Source organism: Carassius auratus, chromosome 45, assembly GCF_003368295.1.
Source record: "Carassius auratus strain Wakin chromosome 45, ASM336829v1, whole genome shotgun sequence".
Lineage (NCBI taxonomy): Eukaryota > Metazoa > Chordata > Actinopteri > Cypriniformes > Cyprinidae > Carassius > Carassius auratus.
In genome coordinates, this window is record NC_039287.1 from 480,434 (window position 1) to 500,231 (window position 19,798).

At 37.5% G+C, this 19,798-nt stretch overlaps 1 protein-coding gene across 2 annotated transcripts in view; it reads left to right on the plus strand.

Annotated features, from left to right (window-relative positions):
• Positions 1-1,682: 1,682 nt before the first annotated feature.
• Positions 1,683-19,798, plus strand: part of LOC113062789 (fibronectin type III domain-containing protein 1-like) — a 32,575-nt gene continuing 14,459 nt past the window's right edge. Inside the window, exons 1-14 of one of the 2 annotated variants that reach the window (XM_026232760.1) lie at positions 1,683-1,839; positions 5,616-5,810; positions 5,913-5,999; positions 8,125-8,184; positions 12,832-13,041; positions 13,229-13,327; positions 13,405-13,525; positions 14,042-14,229; positions 14,845-14,952; positions 15,376-15,564; positions 15,654-17,852; positions 17,954-18,069; positions 18,587-18,698; positions 18,778-19,146. In XM_026232760.1, coding sequence (XP_026088545.1) covers positions 1,767-1,839; positions 5,616-5,810; positions 5,913-5,999; positions 8,125-8,184; positions 12,832-13,041; positions 13,229-13,327; positions 13,405-13,525; positions 14,042-14,229; positions 14,845-14,952; positions 15,376-15,564; positions 15,654-17,852; positions 17,954-18,069; positions 18,587-18,698; positions 18,778-19,146 — 4,126 coding nt within the window. In that variant the 5' untranslated portion in view covers positions 1,683-1,766. The remainder of the gene's footprint in view (positions 1,840-5,615; positions 5,811-5,912; positions 6,000-8,124; positions 8,185-12,831; positions 13,042-13,228; positions 13,328-13,404; positions 13,526-14,041; positions 14,230-14,844; positions 14,953-15,375; positions 15,565-15,653; positions 17,853-17,953; positions 18,070-18,586; positions 18,699-18,777; positions 19,147-19,798) is intronic. The other variant, XM_026232761.1, reaches the window with a different exon arrangement.

Consider the following 19,798-nt stretch of genomic DNA (forward strand, 5'->3'; position numbering starts at 1 on the left):
TATAATCATTCAGATTAGAATTTGCTTAGTGAGATTGCTTCAGTTTGTAGGCGAATTCCAAATTGAATGTAGACATAGAATGTATTATCTATAATTTTAGAACTGAATATAAATTACACTACAGTAGCCTACTGATTACAGTTTTTCTCAGTCGCTTTGGTACATTTCTCTAATCATTCTTGAGATTTGCAAAACAGTAAGTGGCATTTCTCAAAACAACTCGTACAGATATCAAAACACAATGGATGACCTGCAAAAGCCAGTCTCTTGCTCAAAATCCTTAGTTCATCTCTCAAAAATAAATATCTGTGTCAATGAACATGTCAGTGCCATCAGAATGTCAAGTCCTTGTGTCATAGTTTACGGATAAGACAGTCAAATTGCTTAGTCATGTTGTCAATTTAACAGTGGAGGGATGTTCTGATGTAAACTACTGTATTGAACAGTTTGCCATATGCTTATGTATGCCATATATCCATTTCAAAAACTACACATTTACACATTACTGTTTGTGGGATGTTGATTGAAAGAGACTGGATAGAATTCCCAGTTACACTTTTACGTACTAGTGGTCTGACCAAAAAATAAAAAAATAAAAATACTTTTACAATGCCATTGTGATATAGAAAAGGAAATATGGGAACAAAGATGAAAATAATTCCATTTTCAGAATTTGTAACTCTTGTGTTGTCCTTTGTCTATACAGTATAAGCTTTCCTACTGAAGATTCATGAGATGAACCTTTGAGCTATTTCAGAGAAATGGTTTATCATTGGTTTATCATCTACATTCTCTTCATTAGTCAAGATTCACTTGCACAATTCATGCCAAATTGACAAAACATCTAATAATAGTGGTGTAAAAATACAAATAAAAAGTGTGCTTGGCAGTTTATGACAAACTAGATTAACCATTTTGCATTTAATGACTTATACGATGAACTAAAGACTAGATGTTTTGGGGGTAAGACTATTGCACAGAAAACTGTATAATACATTTTGAGCAACATGACATTAGCAACTGATAATGTAGGAAACCGCAGATAAATGTGCGTAATCAATTGCATGAATGTACAATAGCAATCGCAACTTGTTCAAAATAATGAGAAACTGGTTTTATGATGTGTATTAATGACTAGATGATGTGGAGGTTGTACAAGTAGTTTTGAAAATTTCATTTCTGTTTTGAAAAATGCACCAAAGTGACTGAGAAAAACTGTAATCACAATGTTGTGTTAGGGACAACAAAGATGTTGTCACAGGAACAAGTCTCACTTTGGTAAAATCAGGTTCTGCGTATATGTGTACAAATATAAATAATTTACAGGACATTTTCGAGGTATAATATATATATAAGCATTCAGTTTAGAATTAGCTTTAGTGAGATTGCTTCAGTTTGTAGGCGAATTCCAAGTTGAATGTAGACATAGAATGTATTATCTATAATTTTAGAACTGAATATAAATTACACTACAGTAGCGTAAGTGTTACCACGAGTATACAGAATAAGGTTTGGGTAAACACGTTATAAAAATAAACAGAGCACTAGTGAGTTCTACAGGAGAGTAAGTGTTTCCAAATACTTTCCATCGCCTTGTTCTGGAAATATCTGGGTAGCCCCAAGTCCCATTCGTCCCCAGAAGAGGGAGACAACGTTTGGGAAAGAGCGCACAGACTGACGGTAGCTGGCAGCGGAGCATCCGAGCATCCCATAACCTTGCTTCCCTCAGTGTAGCGGATTGCCGTGATACTGAAGCACTGTCTGCAATGTCTCCTGCACGGGCACGAGCTCTTCTCGGGCTCCTGGTCACACTCTGCACCCAGAGCCCACTACTGTCGGGTAGGTCAATCTGCTTATCTCTATAATTCACAAAATCAAGCTTTGTATTTTATTCAAATTATGTATAATTTAATTTTAGATTTTAAAAGTAAATCGTATATTAAAATATACAAAAAGTATATTTTGTCTAGCTTATAATTGCCAGGGCTTTCTGTAATGATGCTGTCATCTTGTACTTTAAAGATTATTTCAAAGCACTTATGACCAATGGCTTGAATTAAACCACCTGCGGTTTGTGAATCTGGACGTTTAAGTCCTGTTTTTGTTATTTATTTAAACATTTCCAGCACTAATAATGCATGATGGGGCAAGACTGAACAGCTGATTGAACAGCTAAGCCACAGGCAGGTGCACAAATTATATATATATATATATATATATATATATATATATATATATATATATATATATATATTTTTTTTTTTTTTTTTTAAATCAAGTCCATTTTTATCCATTTGAATCAGTTTCAAATAAGGTGATCATATGTATGTCTACATGTCTACATGTACGAGACTAATACTTACTGTACAACATCGACTGATGCTAATGTCACCTTTGTAATTAATTTCTGTAGCTCATTTAGTAGAGTTTGTGTGCGTTTAAAAATCTATATATCCTGATTGGATTCCCTATACAGACAGACAGACAGACAGAGTGACAGATAGAGTGACAGATAGAGTGACAGACAGAGAGACAGACAGACAGACAGACAGACAGAGTGACAGACAGAGTGACAGATAGAGTGACAGATAGAGTGACAGATAGAGTGACAGACAGACAGACAGACCGAAAGAGTGACAGACAGACAGACAGACAGACAGACAGAGTGACAGACAGACAGACAGACAGACAGACAGACAGACAGACAGACAGATAGATAGATAGATAGATAGATAGATAGATAGATAGATAGATAGATAGATAGATAGATAGATAGATAGATAGATAGATAGATAGATAGATAGATAGATAGATAGATAGATAGATAGATGGGATGTAAGTGCAGTTCTTAGTAAATGTTTTATCACATTAGGGCCAGGACAGGAAGTACAGTTAACCTCTTTAAAAGGTCACAGATGTTTTAGACATTCATTTGCTTACAGCTCTTCAAATAAATTTTAGCCACATTTTCTCTCCCTCCACATCTTTCTTTCACTCTGCCTGTCCCAACTAATTCTGAGGAGAATGCAGTGGAGCAGAGGATTCTTGGATGAGAATAGTGGTAGCTAAGTCCTACTGAGCTGTTTTAGCTGCCACGTTACAACGGGTCTTTTATTTCTCACTTGCTCTTTCAAAGTGTTTTGGAAATGTTCTTTAAATGAGGTCACCCCAGTGCTGCCTGGGACTGCCATCAGCAGCTGCATTTTATCCAGTATTCTTCTCTTTTCCTCTTCTCTCCATCTTCAACAAAACAAAAATACATTCAACACAACTAAACCTTGAAGCCCCCACCTGCTCAGATATGATGTAGACAGTAAAACAAAGAAAGAAAAAAAAAACCTTCTAGATCTTAGAATGGTGCCCAACTGCAGCTTCAAAACCGTTCCAGACATCTGCTTGACAGATAAAATATATATTGGAAGGAATGAGTCTCAGGGTTTTGTTCCACAACCGTGGGACTTTAACATCAAGTCTGTTGATATTCCGGTAAGAATGAGCTTATGTTGTGAGGTAAGAGCTCTGCCAGAGAGTGAGAGGAAGCGAAGAATCATGCCCCGACCAGCTACTGGAATTTAATCTTGCTCAGATATTAACCAAGGAATTTGCGGAAAGCCTTTGATTGACCTAGGCAAGGCTGGAGGGTTTAGAATCTGTCGATAAGTGAGTGTGCTATAGTAGCTGGCACAATGCCCACGCTCAACCTGTCACTCAGGTGCTTGAGCATTGTCTATCATCAGATTCCCTCTTATAAAACACCTGGGTATTTTGTATCTCAGGCGGTCTATCTAAAAGCACTAAGCTATTGTTGACTCAAACAATAATACACTCTAAATACTTTCTTGCATTTGTGTGAATGTCCTCCAGGCACCTGAATGAAAATAATAAGCAAAGAGTATGTTTGTGAGAGTTTATGAATGCCTTTCACTGAGAAAATGATGTCAGAGCAGCAGGTGCTTGCCCTACAGGTCTTTCTAAAAGAACTGACAACAGGACCACAGGGCATTTACTTTCACCTTCCTAATAAAGGAATGGACAATGGCCAAGGGCCACTATGAAAGAGTTTCAGGACAGCTGACAGTTCCCACATTCCAACAATCTTACATTTGTTTTAAGTATGTACATGTGATTCATGCCTTGCTAATCTAAATATTAGATTTTTTCTGTGATTTATTGAACACTGATTTGCTAATTCTGCTGATGGAAATATGTCGTCAATCTAACTGGCTTACATCGATGTCAGAATTGCGTTAGCAAATTGTGATAGTCTTGGAAACATCAGTTAGAATGGGTTAAAAATTACAACGTTTATTTTTTAATAGCTGTCATGAAGTCAATTTGTAACATTTCCAGCTATTACTGCAAATTAAAAGCAATACATTATTTGTTTTAATTAAAAAAAAAACAATGTTTGAGAAAAGAATGGAAAACATGAAAGAATGTCCTTATCTGACATTAATAATATAAAAAAGCAGTCATCCACTTTACCAGGGGTTTAGTGAAAATTTCTTCATACCCTCAACATCTTTAGAGACAATATCACCAGTCTGTGCTTTTATATAGTCACAACCATTTTTTTTATTTAAAGAAGTATATTTATTTTCCAAAATACAATAAAAAACTGACATAATTACTATTATTTTTATTAATTACATTTTTGTTTGCCTGCTCAGTAGCTGTTGTTTTAACTGATTAATTGAGGAACAGTTCTTAAAACTTCTGGAATCACAGTTAATTATCTTTTATTACTCACTGCAGAGTTACCCAAATTTGAGAACCACTGATCTAGGTGATGTCCACTTCATAATATGAGCCTCGGTTAGTTTCCTCCAGTATAAAATGTTTATTTTTGGAGAAAGATCTTATTCTTATTTCTAACAAGTCTTGATTTAATCAAAATGTGAACCCACCCTACCTCATAAATTTTTATATGGGCCAAGTCACAGACTGAAGTTTCTGTGGTCTGTGTGTGTGTGTGTGTTAGTTGTAAGTGCAATGACGTGTGATGTGGTTCCAGATTATGTGGAGAGATGTTCCATTGCCAATATTACATTATAAAGCAGTGACCGAGAGTCACATGTCAATGTACACTTAAATAAATGATAAGAGATAGAATCTCTCACTTGAATTTATGCCAGGGTCATACTGTTGTAAGGTAAACCGGCACAGTGATGAGACATTTTCTCTATAGGGTTATAAAAACAGCCTGAGCACACTAAAGAATTTCAGACAGTTTCCAGTTGAATTAACTGAGGGCTATAGCTCTTGTTTCTCTTGTTTAAGCCATAAGGAAGTTAATTTATACAACAGCTCTACATTAAACACTATGACTCCCACTAAGCGAATATTCATGCTAAGTTTACAATTTCGTTTCATTTTGCCTTGATAGATGGCCCTCTACATTACGTAATTCTGATTGGTCAATCACATAATCGCATGCATTCATGCACTCTTCGATTAATTTTGTGGTCATGATTTGGGATATATTTTGTGACAGTCACCCTCAATATCCCATACTTAGTCTAATAGTAGCTTATAAGATAGTTAATTCTTGATTTGCTGAACTTAGAAACTGCAATCTTGCAATAACGAACTCACCAGACTGTACTCTCTCCCAGGTTCTAAGCCACTGCCGCCACGCAATGTGAAGCTGACCTCGGTGGATAAGGGGTTAAAGGTCACGTGGGATCCACCCAGTGAGCTGGATGGACAGCCTGTTGACAGCTACAGCATCGGCTATGGGAAGTCCATGAAATCACTGCGCTTCGTCACTGTCGACAAGGACAGACGGTCAGAGTTACTAGAGGACGTAGGTAAGAGTGAAATTCATTTATTTATTAAATTAAAAGCTAGAGACACACATTGAGTACTTGAGCACTATTTCGGGCTCTCATGTGCATGTTGTGTTGTTTTAGAGCCTGGAGTCCTGCATTTTCTCAAGATGAGTGCAGAGAATAAGGATGGGATGAGTAAACCTGTCTACAGGGCAGAGACTCCAGGAGGTGTGTGCTTGTCTGTGTGTGTGGATAGAGACATGCATGTTTCTCTATGACTCTCTATTTTCTTCACTGTTGTACAATGATGCATGACTATATAAAACACAGCATGCACGTAAAACACATATGCATGCTTTTAAACTTAACCAAAAAGTGTGTCATGTATGTCGTTCAAACCTGTATGCATTTCTTTGCTTGTGTAGAACACATTTGAAAAATTTCCTTTTTTTTTTGTCCATTTGTTGAAAGTCAATGAGGTCCAGTGTTGTTTGGACCTCAAGTCTTCTTTTATTTTCTCCAAAAGTCATACAGGTTTGGAATGACATGATGTTAAACTTTTTACATCTAGGGCAATTTCCTTTAAGTATAACAAAACAGGAATCCCTCATCGTTGTATACATACAGTGGCCCCTGAAAAAATTTTGACACTCAAGCTGAACACAAAAATGAATTACTTACAAGATCAAATATTAAACTTCACAAACTACTACCTTTCAAATATTTGGGGTATTCTTTTTTTTAAAAGAAGTATCTTATGCATGCCAGAAGTGCATTTACGTGTTCAGAAAATACAGTAAAAATAATCATATTGTGAAATATTTTTACAATTTAAAATAAATATTTTATATTTTTTTCAATGTAATTTATTGCTGTGACAAAAAAGCTGAATTTTCAGCAGCAATTACTCCAGTCATCAGCATCACATAATACATCAAAATCATTCTAATACTGTATGCTTACTGTACTTGGTGTTCAAGAAACATTTCTTATTGTTATCAATCTTGAAAACTATTTTTGTGGAAATTTGTGATACATTTTTTCTTTTTCTATTCTTTTGCAATATTTTTTCTGGATTCATTGATGAAAAGAACCACATTTATTTAAAATTAAAATCTTTTGTAACATTATAAATGGCTTTACTGTCACTTGATCAATGTAATGCATCCTTGCTGAATAAGAATATTAATTTCTTTGTGACAGACCAGTGGTGTATATATAATTGAAATATATATTTCTAATTTAATACATTTGAAAATAAATAGAGGACAGCACAACAAACCTTTCTTTTATTAATTTTTAACTTTGGCTTAAGTGTACACAACATTTTACTGGTCACTGTATACATTCTCTAAAGCTGTCACTGTGGCAGCACCCTTTCAAAAAGGACTATTATTTATCCCTAAAGTGTGCATATAAGAACCATAAATGTACATATTAGCTGAAGTGCACATTCTAGTACCTAAATATTTGTACCTTTCGAAAAAATACCACCCCAGTGTACATAGATGTCATTAATTGTCTACTGTACATTTACACTTTTATTAGCCTCATTAATTTAGACTCATTAGACTCTAACACACGTTATTATTTGGTTTTTACAAGAAAAGTATTTATAACTTTAGTGCTCTCTATGCTTTTAGCTCATTTCACAATATTAAGCCAGACTGGATGGTTAACACACACTTATGTGTAGACTGCAGGGTTTAGGGATATATGGTCGTTTCTGTTTTTCAAATAACTGGCATCTGTTTAGATTGAATTCTCCAAAGATAGAGCATTTATGTGGCCAGTCCTTGTTTTTGTATCCAACCGAGAGCTTGAGTAAAGAGCCTTAAGCCTTGTGTTGTGGTATCCAGTCACTCGTCCAATGCATGCCACATAAAGATTTTCCCTTAATTTTTTTTTTATTTTTTTTTTATTTTTTAGTATGTCCCTCTCTAACAAGCAGGATCTAGGCATACTCAGTTTCTATTGAGTAATTCAGTTATAAAAGCATCTTATCCATAGTTGATAAGGTCACGTGTCTTACTCATTTATTATGCACAGATTTGAATTTGTATGATAAGGCTAAACAATTTCCTCAAACTAAATTACAAATATAATACTAAAAACCAAAATCAATTGTTTTCAAAAGTGAATTTAAGCATAACAACATAATAATGTACAGCATGAAAAATGGATGTTTTGAGATTTTCTAAAAAAAAATTATAAACAAATTGAATGTGTATTAAATGTTTTAAAAGTGTTTTTATGATATTAATATTAATGCAAAGATACAATATGTCCAATAACTGATATGGTATATATTGTGCTTCTTTATGTATAACCATGTTGCTTTTTTTTATTGCAGGGGGAGAGTGGGTGAAATTGGATGGTTTTGCAGTCGAGCCTTTCAATAGATCCTCTCCAGGTAGGCCCAATATTTTCCCAGCCTATATTTATGCACAACCATTTTATGAGGACTTTTTTCAAGCAGTTTCAAGATAAACATAAAAGAGTTATGAGAAAATAGTCATGAGAATACAATTTTATGGAATGCTAGTTCCACTTCAGACTACATGTTCTTAAAAATGTAGTTGTTTCTGTACATTAATGGCAAATGACAGATTTCAGACTTGCAGGCTTATGGAAAACATCTATGTTGCTACTCCTTTGGGAAAGTTTAAAGTTTGGACATGTCTGAATGCCAGAGAACTCCAATACACCAAGTTTCTGCAAAGACAGTGGCAGTTTGTCAACTGTGAATTTGTTAAATCAAAGCTTTTATTTATCTTCTTTATGAATCCACTGAGCCCATCGGAAGCCAAATTCTGAATACATGAGCCCTCTGAATAGAATAAGGAATCCCGAAGAGTGTTTTAGTTTCTTACAATCTCAAGAGAGTAAAAGAGATGAAAACACGTGAACAAATTACATGTGATCAATGGTCTAGCATACACTGGGGAAAAAGGGTTTTCTGTTGCAAGTAAAACTATAAGATTCCCTTTTGAAGGGGAACTCCATGTTGCATCCTCTAGAGGGTGCTAGGGGAAGGCCTCCAGCATGACCGGTGTCTGAGGGATGAATGAAAAAAAAAAGACAATGAATTTGACATTGGCAGGCCGCAGCCTATGACAAAAACAAAAGTGACTGCAGGCATAAAAGAGCACTTGCAGAATACGTCATCCACTTCTTTGTCTTCAAGTCTTATGTACGGAAGCACATGCATTTGACTCATGTGAGAGAAGGATGCGCTCTCTGTTTGCATTCATTGAACTACGAGTGTAGAGGTCTGTTCTCAAGTTCTTTGTCAGCATTTGCACGAGGGAGTTGAACAAGCTTAATGCGATGATTTCATGGCAGTTTCTTATCTTGCCTGATTCCTGAGGGGATTCTTGACGTTTTTTGGGTCTCACAGCAGCCGAGGCAGTTAATCAGACCAATCACGGGGATTGTAGGCTGGGCATGGAAGGAATCTGACAAGGAGTGCTTTCTCTTTAAGATTCCTTTTTAATTTATTTTTTATTTTACAGAATAGGAACTGTGTATAATGTGAGATATCGATTATAGTTCAAAACCTCTGATATCTACATTATTGATGAAGGAGGCTCCTGACTTGATGCAATAGCAAGTTTCTTTGTGTTGTTAAGCTCTCTTTCAAGCCTCCTCTGAGCCTCCTCATCCTCTCAGCCCAGGTTTATGTACTTAGGTGGAGCATGGTTTCTGCTCCTCTCGCCTAGACAGCTATTCTGAGCATTCTGCTCCCTAATATTTTTGTTTTGCAGTTATTTCAGGTTTTGCTCTGTGTGAGCCTCCCCGATCAGCTGTTCTTGAGCCTGGTAGCTTCCCTCCCTTTGAAGGTTGCTATTCTACAGAGTTCTGTGGCTGTTTTAGGTTTTCAGGGTCTTGTGGGCCTCCTTGATAGTCAAGCTCTTCACGTCAAGCTTTAGTTTACTCCCCTCACTTGAGGGTCTTTGTACTGAGTACGCTGATCCATATGCGTGAGTGATTGCACTCCCCTTGCTATAGAGGGTTGTTATGCTGAGTGCTTGATTCCTAGAGCTCTGCTTAGACAGTACTATTAATATGTAGGCTCTATCATAAGCCTCTCTAACTGTGTCTAGCATTGAGTGTAGTCAGGTCTCGTTATGATGAGACCTCCACTTTTTAGAACTTTCATTAGGCCTGAGTGTTGTTAGGCTACCTCTCATTTAAGAGTCATTCTGCTGAAGCCTCTGCTCTTCAGAGCTCCACCTTTGGCAGTAATATAGTATATAAGCTCTTTCTTTTGATCCTCACTAACTGCCTCTGGTGTTGTGTGTAGCTAAGTCTCCTCTTGGTTTAGAGAGTCATTATGCTTAGACCTCCAGTCTTCCAGTTCCATAATTTGGTGGGTGAGCTAGTCTATGATGTTGGCGAGCTTTGAGCCTGCCTGTAGAGCTTTGTAGCCCAGGTTCTGGCCAAAGCAATTTTGCTGGGAATGATGTGCCTTGAGTCTTTGACTTAGGGAATCCAGTTATTTGGGCACCCATCCATCAGTATGGCGGTGTTGGTATAATGTTCCCCTAGCACCCTCTCAAGGATGCAGCGTGGAGTTCCCTTTTGAAAGGGAATGTCTCAGGTTATGCATGTAACCATGGTTCCCTGATAATATGGAACGAGACATTGCGTCCCTGTGCCATGCTTCGGGCATTCCTGCCTGCATCCCCTTCAGGGAAGTCGTGGCCTAATGGTTAGAGAGTCGGACTCCCAATCGACTTAGGTGCCCTTGAGCAAGGCATCGAACCCCCAACTGCTCCCCGGGCGCCGCAGCATAAATGGCTGCCTACTGCTCCGGGTGTGTGTTCACTGTGTGTGTGTGTGCACTTTGGATGGGTTAAATGCAGAGCATTTGGGTCACCATACTTGGCTGAATGTCACTTCAGACAAATAAGTGGATGATGCATTCTGCAGGTGCTCATTTATGCCCATTATGCCCGCAGTCACTTTATTTGTTTACGTCATAGGCTGCCGCCTGCCGAGGTCATGTTGATTGTTTTTTTTTTTTTTTTTTTTTTTTTTTCGTGCTTCAGACACTGGTCACAGTGGAGGCATTCCCCAGCTCCCTCTGGAGGACACAGCATCTCGTTCCCTTTTATCAGGGAACCATGGTTCCATGCATAACCTGAGAGTATGTTTTAGTTTTACATGAAAATACTGTTTCTGTTTTGTTTGTTTTTTTTTACTTCAGAATTTTGCACTTCTGTCATAGATTTAGAATAGACAATACTGCAGAATTCTCTGTTTACTAATGTATAAAGTTATTTGAACACAGAAATAGTGATTGTGGTCACTTCATTAACATCTCCAGAAATGAAATTTTCCAACAATTTTTGGTTTTCCAACAATTTTATCCAGTTCATGTTTGTTCTTTGCTATTGTCATGATGTTACCATAGCATTGCTCTAATTTTTCTCTGGCTTTGCCTCTGGGTTAACAAAAGACAGATGACCACAGAGAGAGAATTCTTGGAGATAATTTGTAAAATCAGTGAATAAATCATGTATCCAAGACATGGACTTGGAAGACTGACACTGTAAAAACAATGAGGAAGAGTTAGAGAAGGGTGAGCTACTATGTTTCACCCCTGTTATAAGGCCAGTGATATGTGAGCCTGCCTCAGCTGTGTTGGCTGCACTATCTGAATGGGAAGTGGGAATTAGTGTCTGTTTTTGTGTACAAAGGAAAATGAGTTGCTGTTACTATCATTTCAGTTCATTTCGAGACCTGACACTTTTTATTAGATTAGGTGTATATAATTCTGGTAGAGTAAGTATTGAGTAAGTGGTGGCTGTGCAATCATAAGACATTCTTCAAGCGTGCACACAAGGCATGCTTTTAGTCAAAACCCTCACAAAAAGGCTGAGCCATAAAGGATATGAAACGCTTTATATGAGCCTATAAAGGATTGACTTCTTCCTTTTCTCCCTTTTGTTTTCATTCTTTAGTCCTCAAAATGACCTAACATTAACACTGCTTCATGAAGTTTTGAAAGATTTATTTGAACTGCTTTCAGGTCAGTTTTACAATGTATGTTCTTTTTTACTTTATTTAATTTTAATATGTGGATAATACTAAAAGGAGCCTGTCTAATAACACACAAAATAAAAGAACAAACATTTTACAGAACCTTAATTTTGATTATTTGTGGGTTACATTTAATAGACCAAACTTTCAATTTAACATTTGCCATTGATTTGTAAAATAAAATGTCATTATACATGTTTGAGCTGAGATTTTGATGAATTTACTGTACATTGTTTTGATCTGCGGGTGCTGTCCGCCTGTGGTGTTTGGAGTGCTTCAAAACTCTGTATCATTTTGAGAAGTAATTGGTTCAGAGTTTTAAAAAACTAACCTTGTCAGAACAACGTATATTTATATTAAAGTTAAAGGGTGGACAGTTTGTGTGCTATTAGTGTTAACTAGCAGAATTCTAAAAATAAAGCATTTTCAAACTACCTTTGAAAACGCCCTTTTTTAACTGTCACAATCAACCTTTAAATTACGCACAGACTCTTATGAGAAAGTCTGACTACAACCGAAAAGACAGATGGATGTAAAAAGAGGGGGACTGTTTTTAATTATCATTAGAGGGAGAGACAGAGAGATGCGTGTGAAGCAGTGTGTTGAAGGAAAGAGAAGAGGAAGACTGTCTGACTGTCTCATTCGCCTGCCAAGTCCCGTCAGTTTAGTGATTACAGTAAAGCAATAAGAGAGAGGAAGTGAGAGTGCACAAGACTGTAAACTGTGTGGCTCAGTAACTGTACTCACTTTAGCAAATCTCCATGTGTCTTTTTTTTTTTTATGTAAGTGATTGCAAGTGTAATGACATTTACAATTATAAAACCACTAGTGAAAATGTTACAGTTTCTTTTTATTATTTTTTTTATTTAATACAACTTTTTGGGTTTACAGATGTTGTAATATTTTGTTTGTTTTGTTTGTCATATTTTGTCATAACGTATATATTAAATAATGTTCAAATTAGATGTTGAATCACATAACACATTATTTGCTCTGTCTCTCTCTTCATTAGGCAGGATTGTGTCTATATCTTCATCACAGATTAACTCACAGCCCCCAACTCAGAGGACAGCACTAGGACAGCAGAGGGCCCCTCAGTCACCCTCAGGACCAGAACCCCCTCTTCCAGTAAGACGCCTCCCTCTGCGACCCCAAAACAAACACAGAGTGGACCTCAGCGAGCACCAAGCAGACCAGCGTAATGCTAAAAAGCACAAAATGGGTAAGCATAAAAGTCTGGATGTGTAAGGGCTAAAAGGAATATTGTTTGAGACATACATAGTGTATGCATTTGAATTCAGGTTAAAATATTTGTAAATAGACCTCAGATTGCATGTCTTCAGTATGTCCAATAGCAGGTAATGTGTAATGATACATGGCCGTATCTGGTATCCCCCCTCTGTTCGTAGCATCTGAGTCCGTCTATGTGGTATCACTGCAGGCACCCAGAGCCCAGGGGAGGAGTGCACCCATCACCATGGCTACCATGAATAAAAAAGTAACAACAGGTATATCACAGATCAAAAGTACTAACTAGAACTCCATATTCAGTATTTTAACTCCCTTTTTTATGCGTTTATGTTAGAGCCGGAGGTTGTGGATGACGTAGAGGACATCACAGTTAGAGTAGTATCTCCTCAGTCTGTCCTTATTACCTGGATTGATCCACTTGTCGAAAAGAAGAAGGAAATACCAGGAGGATCCAGGTAAAAATGAATTATATCATTTTTAAAATGGTGGGCCAATTGGTATGTTGGGTGCATTATATATTCTACTGTTCAGAAGGTTGGTAAGATGTATTTTGCTCACCAGGACTGCATTTATTTGATCAAAAATACAGTTAAAGAGTTTAGAAATATTAATTACGATTTAAAAGGAATGTTTTGTACATTTACATTTTATACGTTTTAAATTATAATTAATTCCCGTGATGGCAAACCTGGATTTTTTGCAGTCATTACTTCAATCAACAGTGTGATCATCATTCTAATTTGCATATTTGGTGCTCGATAAACATTACTTATAATTATCCATGTTAAAGCAGTTGATGAAAAGGACATTCAAAGAACAGCATTATTTGAAACAGACATCTTTTTTAATGAATGTATTATGAATGTCTTTACTGTGTCTGTGTCATTACTGTGAATGTGTCCTTTCTGAATAGAGACCCCAAAGTTTGAAACCATAGTATATATTGAGCTTTATAATTAATGTGTGTGCAGGTACTATACTGTGAAATACAGAGAGAAAGGAGAATCTGCTCGATGGGAATACAAGGACACCACTCAGAGACGTCTCATAATTGAAACGCTCTCTGCGGACAGCATGTACGAGTTTTCTATTTGTATCTCGCAAGGAGATCAGAAGGGAAAATGGAGTGCATCTGTGTTCCAGAGAACCCCTGAATCAGGTTTGTTTACACTCCCTGAACTTTAACCCAGATGTTTTGCTTAGTTTGCATTGCTGAGGAGATAAATCCAGATATTATTTGTTATTAAAGTGATATAATAACAAATACCAGATATAATTATCTGCAAACTAAAAGGGTCACTGTCAGATTGAACAACATACAGAATTAAAAGATTATGATAAAAAATTACATTAAAAAATTAATTAAGTTCTTTTTTTTATTTAACATGGTTTAAATCAAAATTTTTAAGTGAATTGAATTAGATTCTGCTCTTTTATTGCATGTCTGAAAATATACTAATGAAGCAAAGGATAAGCAAAAGGGTGTTTGTATTGTTCTGTACACCCATACAAATGCACAAATACTCAAAACAATCTTGCCTTAGTTTCTGAAACCATGTAAGCATGTTCTAACATCTCTGTTTACTCTCTATTTGATCGGTTTACTCTATTTTTGAATAATCAGAATGACTTCATTCCTATTGTTTCCATCTGAAAAATCTCAACGCAGAAAAAAATAAGTAAAGTTTAAGAGAATACACAGTGCTCCATATTGTTTGTAAAATCATTTGTTTGTCAGTCCTAGTTTGACTTTTACTCATCGTTGTCAATACAGCTCCTTCTGGCCCTCCAGAAAACTTTCAAGTAAAACCACTTAGAGGAAAAGGTACTGCTGTCACAGCAACCTGGGATCCGCCTGAGCAAACAAATGGCAGAATAAGAGGTAAGACCACGGGGTAGGTAGGCTGTCAGTTCAGTGAGATCCACATTAACCATAGGAATAAATATTTGTTTATTAAGTTATCACTCAACATTACTCTTGCCTTGTATCTGTTGTATCTGCATATTTAGCTGGAATAGGAGAAAGTATTTTAACACTGATAATATTTTATAAAGATATCTGTCAGTTCTTTCTATGGGTTTTGGAATTTGCCCTACATAAAGAACAGAAAACGACTTTGGCATTTGGAAATTAACACATCACTAATAGTTGACCGTATGTCTTCCCTGAAACCACAAAATTTGTATTTATTTATTATAGATTTATTGGTTCAATCTTGGGTATTTCCAGGGTTCATTGGAAAATATTCAGCTATGGGATCCACATTAAATTGAACGTACTGACTAATTTGACATCTACTTACAGAATACATCCTTTCCTATGCTCCTGCTATGAAACCCTTTGGTTCAAAGTCAGTTACATACCGTGGCACCACCACCTCTGCTACCATAGATGGACTTATGCCAGGTGACCGCTATATCTTCAAAATCCGTGGAGTCAATAGGAAGGGCCAAGGACCACAGACTAAAGCCGTCATTGTTGCAATGCCTGCATGTAAGTATTCCCAAAGATGTTTCCCCAATTTCCCCAAAGCAGCTTTAAAGAAACTTGGTTAAGAGTAGTATCTTATTTTTTGTCTCCAGCCAGCTCTACTCATTTAAGGAACACAGACAGCCACAAGGCAAGTCAAAGTGCCTCCAATACATCATCAAACAATGAATCAGACAATCAGGAGCCAGATGAGATGGAAGAGTCTGATACTCAGGCCACAACTCCAGCACCACCCACCAATAGACGAGGACGCCCTCTTTCTCAAACAAGGTCCTATCACAGCATCTTCTCCTCTGTGAGGGGTTCTGTCAGAAACGGAGGTTCTAGATCAAGGTCAAACTCCCATGTATCCTCCACTCATGCCAAAGATGGAGAGGGAAATACAAATGAGGAAAAGAAACCAACAGCCAGTCCAACAGAAGAGGAAATAAGAGCAAATGAGGCTATTGAGGACACAAAACCAGAGAGCCATAATAAAGCTTCACCACAAATAGAGGAACATTCAAAATACTCACCTGACACTAAAGAATCAAAACCCAATCAGTCTGAATCTGTCCATAAAACATCTGAGGGCAAACTTCCTTCTTGGACCCCTCGCACATCCTCAGTTGTTGATATTAGCAGATTAAGAAGGCCTAATTCTCGATCCAGACTGCGGAGTGAAGATTCTTCAGATTTGTTGCAAAACCAAGAGTCTGCAACTACAAGAAAGAACCTAACAGCAGTCTCCTATCCTGAGGGAAAGAGCTCGTACAACCTGATAAGTGTCACAGACAGGACACCTTCAGCGATCTCACCTCAGGAAACCATGTCTGGACCAGAGAAAAAATCAGAATCAGAATCATCCTCATCCATCTCTTCTTCTCCAACTTCCTCTTCCACCTCATCTTCTTCAGTATCTTCTCCTTCATCATCCTTACCATCATCATCATCAGGTACAAGAAGGATTTCCTCCACTTCAGGTCGAGTCACTAGTTCAGGATCTGGTGCCATGTACCCTAATGGAAGAAGAGTTGGAATTTCAACTAGAGCTCAGAGACTTCAAAGAGGAAAGCACAAACTTAATTCATCATCAACATCTGCTTCTTCACAGTCCACACTGCCAATGGGAACCAGGACAAAGAGTCACGATACAACAGAGGAGCATGACACCAACCACAAGAACATGGAGCTAGATGACACAAAGGGTGAACAACCAACTGAAGAACCCCCCCAAAAACATTCTGATACAACTGAAGAGGAACACCCAGAACAAAAGGGAAATTATAATAACAAAGAAGAGAAAATAAATAGTTATGGTTCCACTTCCCATTCTTCTTCAAATAATAACCCTTCTACCAAAGGAAGAAGTTCACCCCTTTCATTACCAAACCAAAATTCTAGGATAGTTACAGGGAGTCGCAGACTAGATGGGAGAATACCGTGGAGTAGGACTGCCTCATCTATAGGTGCAGGAAGGCCAATCATTACAGGTTTTCCTTCTCGTTCTACTGCTGTGAGCTCTCAAGACAATAAAACAAAAAATTCACCCACAGCATACCCTTCAAAGCATGAGGTTAATCCTGTCTCAAATAAACCTAGTGTGCTAAATAAAGAAGCAAATGTTGCAATAAGTTCCAACAATCCCAGTAATAATGAAGATGTAAAAATTAGCAATGATCATGAAGATGATTATCTTTATGAGGGAAGCAAAGAGACCTTGAACAGGCAAAGCAAAGATGCCAGCTCAAGTGCTGCACCTAAAACAACAACAACAACAACAACTGGGAGTGAACCTCACAGACCTGCCCAGAACTTTGAGAATGAAAGTGTGGATAGAGAACAAAGTAGAACCAGTACCAGTTCAAAGTCAGTTCCTTCAGTTGCCCAAAAAGTCCCTGTTTTGGCTTCTAATGGTCGGGTCCGCTCCCCTGTGGTGGCAAGCCGTCTGAAAGGTTCACGCCTCCCTAGTAGGGTGTATCCAGTACAACACAGAAGACTGGGCTCTGTTTCCACACCAAGCTCTTCATCATCTTCATCACACTCCTCTTCAGCATCAGCATCTTCCTCCTCTCAAAATAGTCCAGCAGAATCACCACTTATCTCAGAACGGCACACAGCTGACAGGAGTAATACTAATTTTAGGCTCACCCCAAGTTCAGTTTCTCGCTCTTTCCATGGGCTGTCTGCTGGTGAAAGCTCTAGTGGGAATTTATCTCCTGAGTCTCGAAATCCAGTGATGGGATCAAGGCTGCGGTCAATTTCAAAGGAAAACACTCTTGTCAATGGCTACAAACCTAGTCATGAAAAAGGCAAGCATTATGTTGTCTGCAAGGATGTGCATGCTGTACATAAAACAAATTTATTTTGAGCATAAGTATACTTTTACTCATTCCTCTAATTCAATGTTCAGGCAGAAACGGACGGCCAAATCTCACAGCTGCAAATGGCAAAGTATCCACAACATCTGATGAAAATTCGAAACCAAAAGGAGTCCGACATATCACAGGTCCTGATGGAACAAAATGGGTGTGTTTATTTGCAGTGTTAATTGTTGCTACGTTTGGCAAGCGCTGAATGTCCCTGAATCCATTAAGATGTTTTATATATGCTATTAGTTTATTTACTACTGTCCAACATAATTTATACCTTTTGTTTCTTGTTCTAATTTCTAAACTACATACCAGGTTTGTAGCACTGATATTGACCCTCTGGTTTCATCAATGACTTTCATTGTGTTAAACATAAATGATAGAATGTAAATTAGATCTGTAATGTACAAGATACTGTGATCCTACTGTCCATATCCAAGGCTTCTGTTACATCTGTTGTCTGGAAACATTAATAAATCAGACAGTACAGCAGTCCACACAGAATTATATTTAAAGGAAGCAAAGATGTGAACAGTTTTGTCTCTCTAGTCATGCATGCAAACTCCACAAGCAGGGACCTTAGGACACCTTTTCAAGCAAGACTGTTTGACTTTTGTCTCATTTTGTTTTGAAAGAAAGATTCTTCTTTAATAAAGTTTTATTGACTCTTTTAGATAATAGATCTGGATAAGGGTGTCCTGATGAATGAAAATGGAAGAGTCCTTCAGGATTCAAGGGGAAGACCCAGAAAAGTTGTCCTTGGGGAGGATGGCAAGACTATTTTTGGTGAGTGGCTTACAATTTTACCTTCATAGAAATAAGAAGCCTGTTTTAAACTGACTTTTATCTATGTTTGCTATATTAGATGACCAAGGCAGCCCACTGGTAAACCAGGAAGGATTAGCATTATTTGGTCATGGAAGAGAAAGTCAACCTGTGATTAATCCAAGTGACAAGTACCTTACTATAGGAGGAAAAACCATTGTGGGCTTGGACCGCCCTAAACCAAGGACTACAACCATGACTACAACAACCACTACAACCACAACTTCAACAACCACTACAACCACGACTACAACACCAGAACCTACAACAACAGAAATGGTAACAGAAACATTGGAGCAATCAACATTAGCTGCTGCGCCTACATGTCCACCTGGACTTTATTCTCGACTGGACAAGAATGGTTTCCCAATATTGGATGCCGATGGAATACTTAACTGCTACTCTGAAGGTGAGATGAACTCTTTGCAGCCATACTTAAAGGGTTAGTTCAACCTAGAATGAAATTTTGTCCATCTTCTACTCACCATTGAAGCATCCTAGATGTGTGTGACTTTTTTCTTTCAGAATAATCCACCGGAGTTATATTAAAAATTGTCCTTGCTCTCCTAAGCCTAGGGATAAGCGGGTTTTTGTTGTCAACAGTTCAGAAGACGTGAAATAAAGTATGCACATCTGTAATAAATCGTCCCTCACACGGCTCCGTGGCTTGAATAAATGCCCCCTGTAGTCCATGCGTTTTTGTAAGATAAATATCCAGATTTCAAACGTAATAAACACTTTTTTTTCTCACGTCTGCTAACTGTTGGGAACTGGAAAACATGCAGGTGGATGTCATAGTACGTCAGTGCTGCGTGGTTATTGGAAAGGCTTGGAAGAGCAAGGAATATTTTTTATATAACTCTGATTTGATTATTCTGAAAGAAGAAAGACTGATACACCTAGGATGCTTCAAGGGTGAGTAGAACATGGACAAATTTTAATTTTGGGGTGAACTAACCTTTCAACTCATTTGTGTTTTATACAAGATAATTAAATAATAGATATGGATTTGGTAATGTGCGTCAAAACAAAAATAATGGAAAAGATACTCTTAAGATCGG